Source organism: Sebastes umbrosus, chromosome 7 (genome assembly GCF_015220745.1).
Source record: "Sebastes umbrosus isolate fSebUmb1 chromosome 7, fSebUmb1.pri, whole genome shotgun sequence".
NCBI lineage: Eukaryota > Metazoa > Chordata > Actinopteri > Perciformes > Sebastidae > Sebastes > Sebastes umbrosus.
Genome location: NC_051275.1, coordinates 25,490,861 through 25,507,330, shown reverse-complemented (window position 1 = coordinate 25,507,330; position 16,470 = coordinate 25,490,861). Strand labels below are relative to the sequence as shown.

The following is a 16,470-nucleotide window of genomic DNA, read 5'->3' as shown; positions in this document are numbered from 1 at the left end:
CAAACCATACTCTGTACACACACACACACACACACACACACACACACACACACACAGTTTGTTGAATTTATACTAAAATCCAATCAATCTTGAACCCATTCTTATAATTTCAGTGTAGGGGAAACCATTTCTCAAAGACACACGTACCTAGAAAAACACTGCAAGTCATAAAATGCACCATGATCCACTTACAGGTAACCTGTATAAAGTACGTCAGATTGATGATGAGTGAATGTGTTTAGGACAGGACTTTTCAGAAACTAAACATGTGAGTTGTTGTTTGTTTTACTTCTCGTATCTGTGAGATACTGCAGTTACCATGATGCTCATTTACAGTCATGCATTAGTTTAAGTTAATAGTAAAATGATCAATATTTCACACACTTTGAAAAACCTACCTGAGCACCCCAAAAGATATTGTTGCACTGTAAACCAAGTGACACATTTTTAGAGTTCTGGGATGAATTTGACCCGAATTTTACTTGAAAAATGGAGTGGCAATACTACATTTCTTAAAAAATTCAATTCAGTCAAAATAAAAATGAATAGGAGTCCACATTGCTCTAGTTAAATGTTAAATTACAATATCCTCTGTGTATTTCATCTTGGATTTAAAGGGCAAATCTGTTATTCAGCATATTTCCTCTGCCTGGCTCACTGCCCTTTGTCAATCATGGTTAAGTATGGCAGTGAGTGAGTGCACTCAGGATCTGATCTCGTGGGTTGGGTGGAATGTGTAGCACAAAAACAACTCTTCCATGAATCAGCATGCTCACTCTCTCTTTCCCTTTCCGTCTCTCACTCATAAATGATCTATTAGCAGTGACTTTAATGCCCTGCTGGCACTACAGGAGAGTAAGGTGACCAAGTGTTACTACAACATGGCCACATAACCCACAAAGTCACACTGGGACATTTTATAATTATCTATAAATCATATTTTGCACAGTTCTTTAAGCTGCCCCTAAAAATCTATGAATTTAATCACAGCTTTACTGTCACATATTATTTTTAAAATTAAAAATAAATTGGTCAAAAATATGTCACAGTATAAAAGTCTTCTGGTCACTGTTTGGGACGAAGGTTATTTATACATAACATGGATTTATGTGGAAGAGATTACATGTAAATTCAATATGTTACATTACCTCTGCTTTTGGTTGCTTTCTTCAAACTGTCCATTACTGAAGGTTTAATGCTCTCCAATAGGAACCGACCCTCAAGTCCTGGATAAAGAGACCTGAGGACGAAGCAAAAGGAAAAAAAGGTGAGACTTTATTTTTTAAAACAAACCCAATTCTACGTGTACATGTGTTTTAATGTTGAATGATTTACATTTACAATGGTTGATGTTATTATTGATCTCGTCATTTTATTCTAAATAAGTCAATAAAATAAAAGAACAATACAATATAGCTGAGCCGAAATAATATAGCTGGATGAAGTTTGTTTAAAAGACACACTTCCATCTGAAAAAGGATCAAATTTGCTGTATGTTCATGAAAAGACAGCAACATTTGCACTTTCTCATTTAATTTGTGTTTCAGTTAGCATGCATAAACCTACAATATTTTTAATATTCTTGCACAAATTTGCATCTGCTTTTCTGATATAGAAATGTTTCACCTTAAAAATGGTCTTTGCAAATTGCAGTAGCCCTACTAAAGCCATGCACAATGATCCACACTCCTATCTGCTCTTGTATATGTATATAAATAAAGGAGAGATACACTAATAATACAAACTGAAGGTGCACCTATTTAAAGCCAGCCTAAATCACAACATATTTAAATTAATGGCTTTTTAATTTTTAATAGTTTCCACCTATTAAAAACATTTTTGAAGTCAAAGGTAAATGTACCTTAATGAGAGACTAAAGAATTGAGGTAATTTAGACAAGAATTGCAACAACATGGTAGTGAAAATACACTATTTCGATATATCTCTACCTGGGGTATTCTTCAGATAGAATGTAAATGGCATCCTTTTCAGTGACAGAGGATGAAAACGCTGCAAATGTCTCATCTTGCAGCGGCAGGAGCTCCAGTCCTATGAGGTCACTGTAATTGGCGTCACTAAGCGCAAACTCCAGCAGCAGCAGCTTCTCCTGTGACGGACCTTTGTGTTTGAACTTCCTGATCACCTGCCGCAACAAAGACGGGGTCACTTTCTTTACTTCAGTGGACTCAGCCATGTAGGCAGCCAAGACAGAGTCCAAGGCAGCGGGCACCTTTGCCACCTGCGTTCCTGAGCTTTGGAGGTAGTTGATCACAGTCTCTGAAATGTCCTCGTCTGCGTCCAGCTCTGAGAACACAGCCTGGTCCACCTGGATCCAGCTCTCACTGAGGGAATAGATGACCTGCTGCTGCAGCAAGTCATGAAACAGCGGCTGGAGGATGGGTTTCCAGCGGGACTTGACCTGCTTGGGATCTGGCCAGGCCCCGTAGGTCCCTGTAGGGGACAACGGAAAGTCTTGGTCCTTTTTTGTCTGTACCCTTTTGATAACCTCAGTGATGAGCGTGAAGTAAGCCTTAGGGATGACATTGATTATAAGCAGCTCATTCCACAAGGCAGCTGGATCCCTCCACTGATCCACCTCCCGCCACTTGATACTCCTACGGTTGTCTGTGAGGCCAAAGAAGCCGCTGACATGAACTGGAAGCCCTGTCTCACTCTCCTCCCCGGGGGGGAGAGGAAGAAAGCAAAAAGCTCGTCCTGAGAAGCCTGATGTGGCACCTTTTTCTTCTTTATTGATCAGAGTAAGAGGCAGAGCAATTCCAATATTTGGCATGAACTTCAAATCGTCTGCCAGAGAGTCCAACTCAGCACACATTCCTTTGCCCCCAACTCCATTACAAACCAGCCACGTCATCCTCTGAGTCTCTTTAACCGTTTCATCCTGAGTCTCGATGTTGACCTGGTAGGTGACACACGTGATGGTAGAACTGGGAACCCCGTTGCTGTAGCTGTCTACAGCCTGACCCAGTGTCTTCAGTGCGTTCGGCCTTTCTAACTTATCATCAGTATTCTCTGTTGCCGTAACCTGAAACAACATGCGCTCTGTACCATCAGACTCACGCACATGCAAGGAGATCTTCTGAACACTCTTGAGGAAGAGGAGCACTGTGTCTGCGTCCGCTTTGAAAGACTCAAAGAGCTCCAAAACCTTTTCTTTGTTGTAAATGTTGCCACTGAGCTGGGAGGGTGTCTGGCGGAGCGGGAAGCGGAACAACGTTCCAGGAAAGCTGCCATCCTTAATGGTTTTCTCCGAGCTCCCAAACATCCCGATGAAGGGAGTAAACTGGTCGGTCAGTTCTGTGATCTCCTTAATGTCTTTCTTCAAGTTCCAACACTGCCCAGACTCATGCACACCAAACAGGGTCTGATGAGGGTCCAGCATGGCAATCTGGTCTCCACTGAATATACTGGGAGCATCTAAACAGTAAGAAGACACACAAAAAAATATGAATTTAATTGTTGATAATTCTATAGTGTACAATTATCAGTGTCCTTTCACTTAATTTTTCAAGCAAAAATGCCAAATTACTTGCATACATTAATGCATACATTATACAGAAAACAATTCTTTACACAGAATATTCTTTGTTTCTTAGGCTGATTCATGAGGAAATAGGTTGTACTGTAAGTAAGCATTTGATAACAGAAATTATAATTAGCATTTCGGGACAGTCCTCACCTGTAATATGGTACACAGAATTGAAGCCAATCCCGAATCGTCCAACTTTCAGAGGATCCTCTCTCTTCCTGCTCCTCGCAATTTCCTGAATCCCATTCCAGTCTTCCTCAGTGAACACAGCATCATTGTGGACATACAATGCCGTACCTGCAACACGATGAGTTGAAACCAGGTCAGCATAAACAAGTTAAGACAACCTAAAAATACATATACAGTACAGGTACAGTGTAAAATGTATTATTTCAATAATTCCTGTAACAAATGTATTTGTGTTTTCCTTGTTTACAGGCAGGTCAGAGCAGAGGATCAACTACAGAGCACCTGCTTAATGATACTTAAGGTAAGCAGGACAGACTCTTGCCAACACAAGGGCTGTGTTAACTGTAACTACTCACCTTGATGCTGAGCCATATTAGGTGACCACAGTGACTCGACCCCATACTCTGTCTCATCGTACATGAACTTGACTTCTGTGGCTCCGGCATCCTCTGCATTTTGAATCAACTCCTACAAAATCGGACACAACAAACACATTTATGAAGGCAGGGTCTGTAATGTGTTTTTAAGAAATGTAATGTGCATGATGACATCAGCTTATTTGGTGGATGCTTTTATCCAAAAAGCCTTACAGTAAAATGAGCTCATTATCAGAATGGACGGCCCCAGCGGGACCTAACCCCTGGCAATGCTGCTACCATATATGGTAATATAGCTGATGCCAGCAAGTAAAGCCAAAATAAAACTATGCCCTTTGTTTTTGTGCAAGCTTGACATATTTTCGCACTCCAAATCCCATGACAGCGATGTTATTGACTAAAGCCTTTGCCTGGGAGAAATATCGTCCATAGCCTGTTAACACAACAACTAAAAGAAGAGGCAATTGTATTAAAAACTGTATTGTTTTTTTCCAGTTTGAAGAAAATGTATCAGGTCAACATCCACAAAAAATATGCTTTTAATGTCTGTGAAAAATGTGAAATAATAATGTAACATAGCACTTACTTTCAGAATCTGTCCACCTTCAGGGTACCTCCTCAGAATATCTTTCAGAAATTCGACTAGCGGTGGTGTAGTCTGTCCAAACCTCCCTGTAAAAGCCAAGCTGAGTAAGTCTCACTGTTGTAAAAACTTTATTTTTGCAGATAAGATAAGTGGTGGTTTTAATCCTACCTCCTCCTTTAAGGCCTCTTCCCTCCAGTGTGACGGACACTTCTGGGCTCCCGGCAGGCACCAAGGTCCCGATCTGCACGCCGTCATCCAGCTAGGAAGGTAGGATGTGGACACAACGCATAAGTTAACATATGACAAAAATGTGTTTTATTGAGGAAAACAAATCAATTTGTAATGGCCTGATCTGTTATATAGAGAAAATGGACTCAACAAACTACTATTATGTGTCACAAAAATGTTATAGTGAAAAATATAATGAATGATGAACCAATTACTTCTGCCATAAACGACTTTATTACTCAATGCACTCATGAAACAGTTTGAAAGCCAACTCTCATTTTTATGACAACTATTAACAGACTTCTGTCCTCCTATCAAAATGAATGCATCATCACTCTCACCCCAGCAACGGTTAAATCTTTTGGGCGGCATTATTGCACGCATTAGTATCGTTTCCTGGTGCGTCTTTCAGAATCGATGCAGTAGGGAGCCAGAGCTGGCACCAGGCCCAATACTGCTGTTCTGGCTGTTTGAGGCTTTTCAAGGTGACTCTGTGACCCACTGCACTCAGCAGTCTTTGCACATCAACATGCTGTCTGGCAAACTGAGCTCTGCATAAGCAAATCTCTGTCATCATGGTTGCTGCACCGTGCAATAATCATTTTTACAATTCATTGATGAAGGATTTTAAGTCTTTAATGTCACATTCATAATTAATATGGGGAACGGAGAGCTCTAGTAGACAAGCTGTATTCTTGTCTCAGGATGCCAAAGACGTGTGAGAAAAGACACTGATATTGGTGGAAATATAGCCACACAGAACATACTCAGACTTCAGCAATATAGGTGAACATTTAAATGATCTTATGTCTTGTGCATTCAACTTTCATCCCAGGGGTTCTCAAACACTTTTGAGCCAGGGAGAACATTCCCCCCTCTTAATCATAACAAAAAATTATTAAGTATATGCTTACTAAAATTTGTACTTTACAACATAAATTCTTCAGACCTGTTTCATAGTGATACACAATTTCAATTTGAAATGTGTTACGATTATATCAGAGTTTCTATTGGCCCAAAGCTAACATGGGGAGTAATGGACACAATATGCTCGTTTTATTGGTGCAGATGGTCCCCATCTCTAGATATGCACTTTCTAATGATGAAGCACATTTTTATAATTTATAGCATATTATTTCCCTGACAGACTGCCACGGACCCCATTCTGAGAATCACTGATCTATAGATTAGAGTGCTTTGGTTGTACATTTTTCCCTCCTAACTGTTGTGTATACTACTAGTGTAATAGCGTTTTACCCCATTTGGCTACTGGACTGAATGTTTTATTTAATTTGAGAGCACCATCAGACAGGCATTTACATCGAAGAATGCTTTTGAAACTCACATAGAACAAGTTTAACTTGCCTCTCAGTTTCCCCTAAAAGGCATACCACTCCTCTGCTAAGTACAGTGTCTGGCACAGTGCCTCCTCCATCAGACTGCTGCACATTTTAATTGCATTAGGCAGAACAGGAAGGCAACTTGAAATATATACGTACATCTGTAAGGAGCAATGGAAATATTTTTCATCCTTTTTCTAGGAAACAGTAATTCAAGATTTAAATATTCCTTTTATTTAAAACTCTTATCTGCATTGTCGGAGCTGACCTTGTGGTATATGTGGTATTAGTATGTAGGAGTGGCTTGCAGCTAATTTCTGCTTATGAGATCAGGGGGTGCTGCAGAGTACTGACCAGCACCTGGTGCTTTCCATCAGCTGAACCCAAAGACAGGGGATCAAGTCCAGTTATGTCAGGCCACATACTGATACGACCATCCAAACTACCACACAAGAGCCACTAGCACTGTCCTCGACCAAAGAAATTCTTAGTTGACTAACACTCTTACGATTTTTATTCTATTGGACTATTCGATTAGTTGATTTAATGAAGAGATGTGTGAAACCGAGTTTCTCCACAAAGAATCACACAAAAGCACCACTTTAAATCTTGTGTTTACCAGAGATGTGCTCATACGTTTTTTGGATAAAAGTCATTCAGCATGAAAAAAGTATTAAAAAAATGATTAATTGACTGAAGAAATAAGACCAAAACGACCAATTAATCGACTAATCGGCAGCCCTAAGAGCCACACAGTGCATTTATCTGCCACAAAAGTAACTAATTAATCAAATTAACACCAAGGACACATTGCTTTAATTCTAAATAAGATGTTTATAGTAAGCCTTAATTTATAAAACTGCATAAAAAGTATTGACGTATAATTTTATAATGTATTTATAAAAATATGCCATTTCAGGGTAGAAGAAATGATTATTCTAAAATGTTGGAAATTACTCTGAAGATATATATTAGGTTTTTTTTGTACTTCAATTATTTTGTTTTATATGCTAAGAAAGCAAACTACTGCATTTTGTTCCAATACACTGTGCCGATGAGGTGCCTAGTCATGATGCCCTCAGTATGAGTCAGATCATTTGACTGCAGTCATCCGAGTACTGCTGCATTACACTGTAGCAATCCAGCACAAATCCGCAGTAAAGATAAGATAAGATAGATAATTATGACCATCACCGTGCTCAAATCAGTCATAAGATCAGTAACACCCCAAAAAAATGATTAAATTAACTGTTCACAGAAAACAACAAATTAAACCTGTGAGGGAAACTTGGTGCACAGCACCTCAACAATGAAGGCACTGTCAATGGTTTAGGTCAATGTCCTGCAGTTATGGCACGAGGTCATTCAAATAGATCTCTTTTCTGCTGCTGGCAATTACCATCAGAGAAAGGATCCTCAGTTATTCCTTTTCTCTTTGTGTGTTATTGGTAAAATGTGTCACAACCACAGAACAGCAAGCAAACCAAATAGCCAAGAAGAAAACAAATAATACAACATGTACAACAAAAATAAACTTGAGTCATGAGCACTACACTAATGCCTTGCAACAAAGAATGACAACAATGTAAAACCTTCACCCAACACTGACTGGGATAGGATCTTGATTTAACTATATACTTATTATTGGCCAATTTCAAAACCTAGATTTCTGTGTTTTGTACAAAGAAGCAACGCTTCTTTCCAATGTTTTTCTTTGCTCTACTGTCATGCGCCTCTTATATTTTTCTGATTGAAAATAGTTTAGCGGAGCCTTCCAGTACAAAACGAAACAATGAACAAGCAGCAACCTAAAAATGAAAAACATTAACCTCACGCACACACAGTGTATGAACAGACATGTTTCCTAATTATCAACTAATAACCATTTTGCTAGATGATTTGGATCTGTTTTGTTGTGACAAATTGGCTTTATGAGTAGTAGTAGCAGTAGTACTGGTAGTATAGTATATTTACTCTGCTGTTATAGCAAAAAAACAACATACCACTCTCCCATTGTGAGTCAGCCGTTGCTCTTTGACGGGAAGGTTCGTCTCCTCGTAGAGCAACTGTTTGACGTCTTCAACAGATGTGAAGGGAGAGACCTGGTAGGACCTCGGGCCAATGTACTCGTGACTAACTGTCACCCGTGGCAACCTAAAAAAAAAGAGATAAATTTAGTTTGAAGTTTGGATAAAATTGTGTGGGGTGTGGCTAGAGCTTTGGAATTAGCAACACAATCATTAGCATTATAAGCCGTCGGAAGACTTTTTGTTTTGAATTTTTGTCTTCTTTTGATAGTATCAGTAGAGACACAGACAGGAAACATAGGGAGAATGAGGAGTATTAATGCAACAGGGGATGTTATATAATTATATGACGTGTGTCTTAACCACTAGGCTACCAGGACGCCCTAAAGATTGAACACTTGTGCACTTTTATTTAAAATTCTGCGGATGGAGTCATCTGTGCATGTACAATATTAAGTTTGTCTGGAGCGCTCCGTTATGTATGCATTGATCAGACTACATAGTCACGGTAGTTTAATAGCAGAGGAAGGGAGGTCAAAGACCAAATTTGATCTCAACTCTAAATGACATAATAGCCTTTCTTACAGTCATTATTGATCAAGGTTTAGGTTAGGAAGAAACATGAGAATAGAAACCTCACCAGGTCCATCTGTTAATGGTCCATTAGTGCCATTTAGACATCTGTATTTTGCTCTAGATTTTGATTTTGAGAACATTAAGTTGTAGGTTTGTAACGATACATCGATCTAGATCAATATATCGATTCAATGATCAACAATCCAATATCACCGATGCAAAGTGAAATCATAGATACATATCATCTTTAAGATGCGCCTTTATTTTGAAATTCCCATGACTTGATCAAGTGCACCTCCTTCCTACAGAGCCCAGAAATAAACTTATCAAATCATATTGTAGTTGCTTTTAGTGAGTTGATGTAAAAGTAACTGATTGTGTTTAGGGCTGCACCGATACCGGATCGGATATCGGGCCGATGCTGACTCATATAGCTGAATCGGATATCGGTGACAATGGGAACGATCTATTCTATGTTTAAATACTACATACATTATATACTGGAATTTGAATTCCTGTTTAAGTTTCGACCAATTTGTTTCTGCATTTAAAAGGTTTACACTTGAATTGATTTTTTACCAAGTTGCTGGTGTACGATTTATTATTTTAATAATAAATAACAATTCAATACATTTATATCTATGTATGTATTTGTTACATTTTTGTTTTACAAAGTTAGGAAAATCAATGTTTAAGTCAAGTCTGATGTTGCCTTACACATAAAAGAATGATCCCAGTCACTTCCACACAGTGAGGCATACAGCTTATTAATTAAACAATTGGTATCGGATCAGAACTCAGTATCGGCCGATATCCAAAGCCCAGGTATCGCTATCGGTATCGGGACTGAAAAAGTCGGATTGGTGCATCCCTAATTGTGTTAACTGGGCATATGATATCTTCATATGTCGATCGCAAGCCCCTGAATTGAATCGAAATCGTGGCAGACTTTGTAATATCAGCAAATATCGTATCGTCCAAAGAATTAATATAATATTGTATAGTGAGGAAACTTCTGATTTACACCCCTTGTATACCTTCACACACAGCTTGCAGCCTTACTGCTGCAGTGTGAAGTTAAAGCCTTGAGATCCCCCTCAAGAGAGCTGTGTCCCATCAGTAGGCCTTCAACCTCTGTCATTTTGTTGCTGGTCAACACTTCCTCCATGACCATTATGTTGGCTACCACCCACTCTAGAATGGACTATGCTGCTATTTAAAGCTGAAGTAGGCGAGATTGGAGCAAATATGATTAAAAAAAGTTATTTTTATAAATCGGTTGCTATATCGTGACAGTAGTACATGAAACAGGTAACCTGAAAAAAATCATGTGCCTCTGTGTCCTCCGGTGCTCCTAACTGGCATCTGCAGGATTTCACATATCGGAGGAAAACAAGCAGTAAGAGCTGATCTGAGGTCTGCTGTCTAGATGCCGTCTATGAGAGCCGGCTGTCAATCACTTGCGAACTCCGACCAAACGGTCAAACTAGGCAGCGCTGATTAAATATGAATCAATATTATGTTATGTTAATGCCTATTTCTCTCCTCAAATGTTTTCAGAATCATCTTGTATCGCACGGTTTAGCTGTAAAATGAGAAAGTTTGTGACGCTGCCGCCATAGTGAAATCTGGTGAAGGAACACCAAGTGACCGGAGCACAGCCAATAGGAACGCTCGCTCAATGAAATGACCTGTGATTGGTCAAAGTCTCCCGTCACGATTCGATTTTCTAAAGCCTGAAAACAGAGCCATGAGGAGGTGCAGGAGTCTAGTTATCTCTCAGAACACTTGAATTACATTATGCTGAAATGTTATTATAGAATTTTTGCTGAATGTTGTTTTATTCTACCTATTGTTGATAAATTGGCACCAGTTGATGCTGTCATAGTTTTTAGTATCAGCTGTGCACAGCGCAGCTGCTTCAGGACGCCAAGAGCGGAAACAGTTTTTCAACTAATATTATGGCTTAAAGGAAATTAAGAAGGAAGCCATAATAATTGGTGTTTTACTTATGCAAGGCAAAGGCATAAGTTAGCCTGTCAATACATTAACAGCCATAAAGCAAAATATATTCTTGCTTATTCAGCAGCTGGGCACTGACTGGAAACCATGCAGCCAAGTCCTAAATGGTGCATTCACTCTGGAGCTGCATGAAGTGGGTGTGGCAGCCAGAATAGGATGTTTTGAAAAGCAGCCAATAATAAACGATACTGGACCAGTAGTGCTTTATTATTATATGAAGATAGATACAGACTGACACAATGCAGCAGTGAGCCTGGAAAATGTTGTTATTCCTATTATCTCTATGTCTTGTTTCTGCAACATTTTTACCGGTTTTAGATTATGGAGATGTTTTGTACATGCACGCCTCTGCTCAGTGCCTTCATATGCTTGATGTAGCATTTGTCCCCCCATTTGTCTTTAGATAGTTCTCTTTTAATGCAAATTGTAGTGCTTTTAGTGTTTGTGAATTGTATTTTATCTCTATTTGTGTCTGCAACTTTGTGTTCTTGCTGCTGGCCTGGTCTTGGCCAGGTCTCCCTTAGAAAAGAGGTTATTAATCTCAGTGGGACTAACCTGGTTAAATAAAGGTTAAATAAAAAATAAAATAAAATTAAAAAAAAAATCTCTTTTGTCAGTTCAGTTGTGGAGAAACCTAAAACATTAAACTAGTAGATAGTAAATGTTTCCAGTAGTAATATTTTAACAGTATAACTCACCATGGGTCTGGACAGTTGGCCATCTCGCTGCTGCTCTGTGTCCCAGCACACACACACCTTCATGGGACTATCTTCTGCACTGCGCGGAGGGATACTCCTCCCGGATAACGGCTGTCACACACACACCTTCATGGGACTATCTTCTGCACTGCGCGGAGGGATACTCCTCCCGGATAACGGCTGTCACACAACAAGAAACCGTTATTCTCCTCAAAACACCTGCCTGATCGGTTATAAATGTGTGATAAACACATACCAACACAATAATAATGAGATATACCACACAATAAGACACAAACAACATGTTGTTGTTGTGACTGTGGCTTAAGAGGCTTTCTTTTTAACCGTGTAACGCCGGTACCGGGTGATTTTGTTTAGCCTCTTTACGGAGGGTTATCCCAACAACTCACTTGTCCGTTGCGCGTCGTTCTCACAAAGATGATCCATTTTCAGGACAGGCTGTGCTCCTGGAAACAATATTAATAACAATAGGAAAGTGACATAGTTATGATGATCCTTCCTCCAAACAACATACTGACTCCTTCAAAGGCGATGTGCTAATAATAATGAATTACACTGCGGGGTGGTGGTGGTGGGGGAGCAAACACTGTGGAGGCGAAGCAAGAGGAGTCACTCCCGGTTACTTCCGGCTTCGTCTTAAATCACGTCACAGTCTGGTGTGAACTATCTTTGGACTTTTAGTTGCATTGGTTCACAGGCTGCAATCAGCTGTGTAGCTTTACCTTGTTAGGTGAATATGACTGAGTTTACACAAATTACTAAATTTAGTCATATTTACGAGAAAATATCTTAGATATTTGTTATATATGTGTTTATCACTATTATGTAGTCATATTATTTCTTTATATTAATCTTGTCTCTAGGTGGAGGCTTCAGATAAGCACAGTGTTTTTTTTGCCTCTTCCTGCACTGTATATTATTCATTTATTTTTTTGTTATGTTGTATAGTCTAAAATTGTGCGAAACAAATAAACAATAAACAAACAATTACTGGTTGCGTGTAGGGACTTTTGAAGCAGCATCATTTTGAGAAATACAAATTTAAAAACATTATAAAAGAACGGTTAACTGAGTAAACAAAACGTTTAAAAATCAAAACTAAATTTAAAAAAACGGATTGATTTCATTTTCTATTTCTAAAAACAAAAAATACATGAGGGAGCCTGAATGTTTGTATTGTTGTGATTATCGTAGTCTACTTATAACATTGAATCTAATATGAAAGACCAGCGTATTCTTTCTGTTTTACTGATGAGAGGAAAAAAACAGCCTGTTAACTCCACTTAAATGCATTTATTTTGTCTCGTGTATAAGTTTTCAGTAACACATGCATAAAACAATCAAACTTATATCTCTTCAAAATAGCTGGTCTACCTATTCAGGATAATATAAGGAAATGGCAGTAAAAATGATCACGAACAAATACACTCTTCTCATGATTTATAGATAAGGTTTATTGTGGATTGGGTTGTGATGATTTGTCATGTTTAAAAAGTGGCTCCCCAGATAAAAAGTTTGGGAAACACTGCATTAATCTGATTAGAAACTGAGATCCTTCCCATCCCCACTTCAGGATAATAATCTCCTAAAAACTTTTTTATTGTTTCAAAAAAATACGTACTAATCCATGTCCATCACCTTCAGTTACACAGCAGCACCGCCCTCATACGTGCTCTTACTTTGTAAATGGCAACTTCCGGTCGCAGAATATGAAAAAACGGGGTGTTTATTCGTTTCTCTCTTCTAGTGATTTTATTTTTTGTTTTTAGAAATAGAAAATGAAAATCAACCCGTTTTTTTTTTAAGTTCAGTTCATTCCTTTTTGACCCTGATAAAGGAAAAAACGCCTTGTATTTAAATTTTATTTTTTGTACTTTAAAACGAAAATCAAATAACCACTTATTTTTTTGTTTTTTAATATCCGTTTGTGAAAGGAAAATCGAATGACCAAAAGATACACTGACCTTTATTACATATTTTACAAGCATCCGCTACTTCTGTAACACTAAGACTGATGAGAAACAATATTTTGCCCTCCGCATGTGTTGTACTTTAATTGTGGGCATCAATCTCTTCATTCTTAACTGCTGTATAACTGTTAGCTATCCTACAAACTATATTTTGATACTGTAAATCTGCACACTAGTGTGTACACATGGTGCAAATTTATCTTTAGTTCACAAGTCTGCAGAGACTATATATTACAGTGTGAAGAATCAAAGAGCTCTTACTCTATCTTATTCTTCTAGCCCTGTGACCCGGAAGTAAACCTTTTGATAAGTGAGTGACCTGCAGAGTTGGAGTCCTTCCAAGGCTCGTTGGGTGGGCTTGAAACCATCCGTATAGAAACAATGAGCTTCTGTGCTGAAGGGTCAAGTTGATTCATAGAATTTAAAGCTGCATCAATTTGTTTCTTGGCCACTTGAGGGCAGAAGAACTCAATATCAATTGAATATATTAAAATATGATGATAATAATAATAATAATAATAATAATAATAATAATAATAATAATAATAATAATTCCAATTAATTCCTTAATAAAATTATTTACTGGGAAATATTATTATCTTTTAGTCATTTTTTTGGAAAATTATTTTTATTCCTTTTTTTCCAAACATAGCATAACAAACATAACAAAACATAACACCGGTGCCATAATACAAAACAAATTATATCTTACATTTAACATTTAATATGTACATACATAAATACTAAAAATAATAATAATAATAATAAAAAAAATGCATAAAAATATTTTTTTAAATAATTTAATTAGTTAGTTAGAATTAAAAGTAATAAGTACGACAGTAGTATAGTTAATGGTGGTAAGATAGAAACCTTAAAAAAATTATTAAATTAAATAAATGTAGAGAAAAAAAAAGAAAAACAGCACGTAGAAAATAATAATTAATAATTAAGTAAATACCCTAGAAACGTTAAAAAATTCTATATAAGTTATCCATGGATCCCATATCCTATGGAAAAGCTGTGGGCTACCTCTTATAGCATAGGTTATTTTTTCCAAGGGAGCACATGAATTTACCTTTTTGCCATTGTCTTTTATTTTTGGGTATTTAATGCTTCAATTAATTGATCAGCCTACATATATTCATTTTGATTGATTACAATTAATCCTGGTGGCACACTCTGGAAACATGGGGCCTATATTATTTCATTCATACACATCATGGTTGCTCAATTTTATTTTACTGTAAATTGGGTAATTCAGAAGGGTGAGTCTGCACATTGGCTACTGCAATATAGCATCACTAATAGGCCATGTTGTTGATGTAACATTACTTTAAGTACATCCTTGCTCTCTTTGTTGATGGCACTGCAGTTGACTGCAGGTGACTTCTAAAAATCCCACTAATGTGACTTGCTTGCAGATGCATTACTTTGATTAGCCTGAGCAGTTTATTCCGTTGCATTCTGGGACTTGTAGTCAGGACACCAAAAGGGCTCACAGACGCCAGCACACTGCAGTCCAATATGCGCATATCAACTTCATCCAACAACAACAACATCACCCCTAAAGCTCATCAGTCACATTTCTTAAGGCCAAGGGTCTATTAGAATAAAACACTGCATTAGACAATATATTAAGAAATCACACTATTTATTTATTTATTTATTTATTTATTTCCATTTTGGCTGGATGCTGACTATCCAGCTGACATTGATATCTGATGCACAGATCATACCATATATCTCTAATATGTTTTAAACAATGTTCAGTGTGATGCACTGTTTTTGACAAAAAGCAGCAGCATTACATAGAAAAGTGACATCATCAACTCAAAGTCAAGGGGTTTCCTGAGGACACGCACTCAATCTATACTGAACACAGTCCTATGCAGAAAAAAAACTATATAGCAGTCCTGTATGTTACTGAACACAGTACAATAAGAGCCAATTGGCATATGCAAAAATAGGTTAAACTTACCATAGTAGGCTACTCCGATTTCAGCCACCCAAGGCTATATTTATTTCCATTTGAGAAAAATATTCAGTGTATTGCAATATTAAAATATCCTTATTGCTATAACACATTCCCTATACTGCCCCATCACCCCAGTAGCTCACATCTTAATGCCGCATTGGAGAGAGAGAGAGAGAGAAAGAGAGAGAGAGAGACTTACATGAGGACACCAGCAGCATCAGTGTAGCATCTCTGTCCTGTCACTGTCCTCTGCACAACTTCCTTTAAATGATTGCAATAATAGCACGACCTGAACACTTCACAGATGGTGGTATGAAGGGAATATAAGATATCTAACAGTGGTGAACACCTCCGGACAGTTTCATACTGCAGGTTTTAACGCACAGGTCTCTTAAAGCGACAGCTGCAGAATGAAGCTCTGTTGGGACATCACACCAGCAGATATGGGATGGGCGAATAGAATAAGGAGTCAACTTGCCAAGGAACATTATAGCTGTAAAGTATGCGCAAAAATTATATAATACATTCGTATAGAATAGAGTATTTTATATATATGAAAGTGCACTGTGTGCTTTCCCTAGAGAGGTATATATGATATATATATATATCATATATATATATCATATATATGATATATACATATATATATATAATATATATATATACCTCTCTAGGGAATGCACACAGTGCACTTTCATAGACTAAACTACTTTTTTTAATTCTGCGCACCACCAACAGCTCTACTCTGCACATTTATAGACTGTTTTTTACTGTATTATAACAATAATGTACAGCTTTATTCTTCACTTTAGTCTATTTAAAAAAACAAAACTCTCTACCTCAGTTCTCATCCCACATTATATTCCATATTTGACATTTCTTAATCCCCTGGTCTCTACTGTATATCTCCTATA

At 37.7% G+C, this 16,470-nt stretch overlaps 1 protein-coding gene across 4 annotated transcripts in view; it reads right to left on the bottom strand.

Annotated features, from left to right (window-relative positions):
- Positions 1 to 15,941, bottom strand: part of sacs (sacsin molecular chaperone) — a 29,156-nt gene extending 13,215 nt beyond the window's left edge. Inside the window, exons 1-12 of one of the 4 annotated variants that reach the window (XM_037775117.1) lie at positions 15,756 to 15,941; positions 12,001 to 12,057; positions 11,717 to 11,770; positions 11,591 to 11,647; positions 8,271 to 8,421; positions 4,868 to 4,958; positions 4,700 to 4,785; positions 4,093 to 4,204; positions 3,698 to 3,844; positions 1,950 to 3,435; positions 1,149 to 1,240; positions 399 to 425 (exon numbers count right to left, since the gene is read on the bottom strand). In XM_037775117.1, coding sequence (XP_037631045.1) covers positions 399 to 425; positions 1,149 to 1,240; positions 1,950 to 3,435; positions 3,698 to 3,844; positions 4,093 to 4,204; positions 4,700 to 4,785; positions 4,868 to 4,958; positions 8,271 to 8,421; positions 11,591 to 11,613 — 2,215 coding nt within the window. In that variant the 5' untranslated portion in view covers positions 11,614 to 11,647; positions 11,717 to 11,770; positions 12,001 to 12,057; positions 15,756 to 15,941. The other 3 variants (XM_037775116.1, XM_037775115.1, XM_037775118.1) reach the window with 3 other exon arrangements.
- Positions 15,942 to 16,470: the final 529 nt, after the last annotated feature.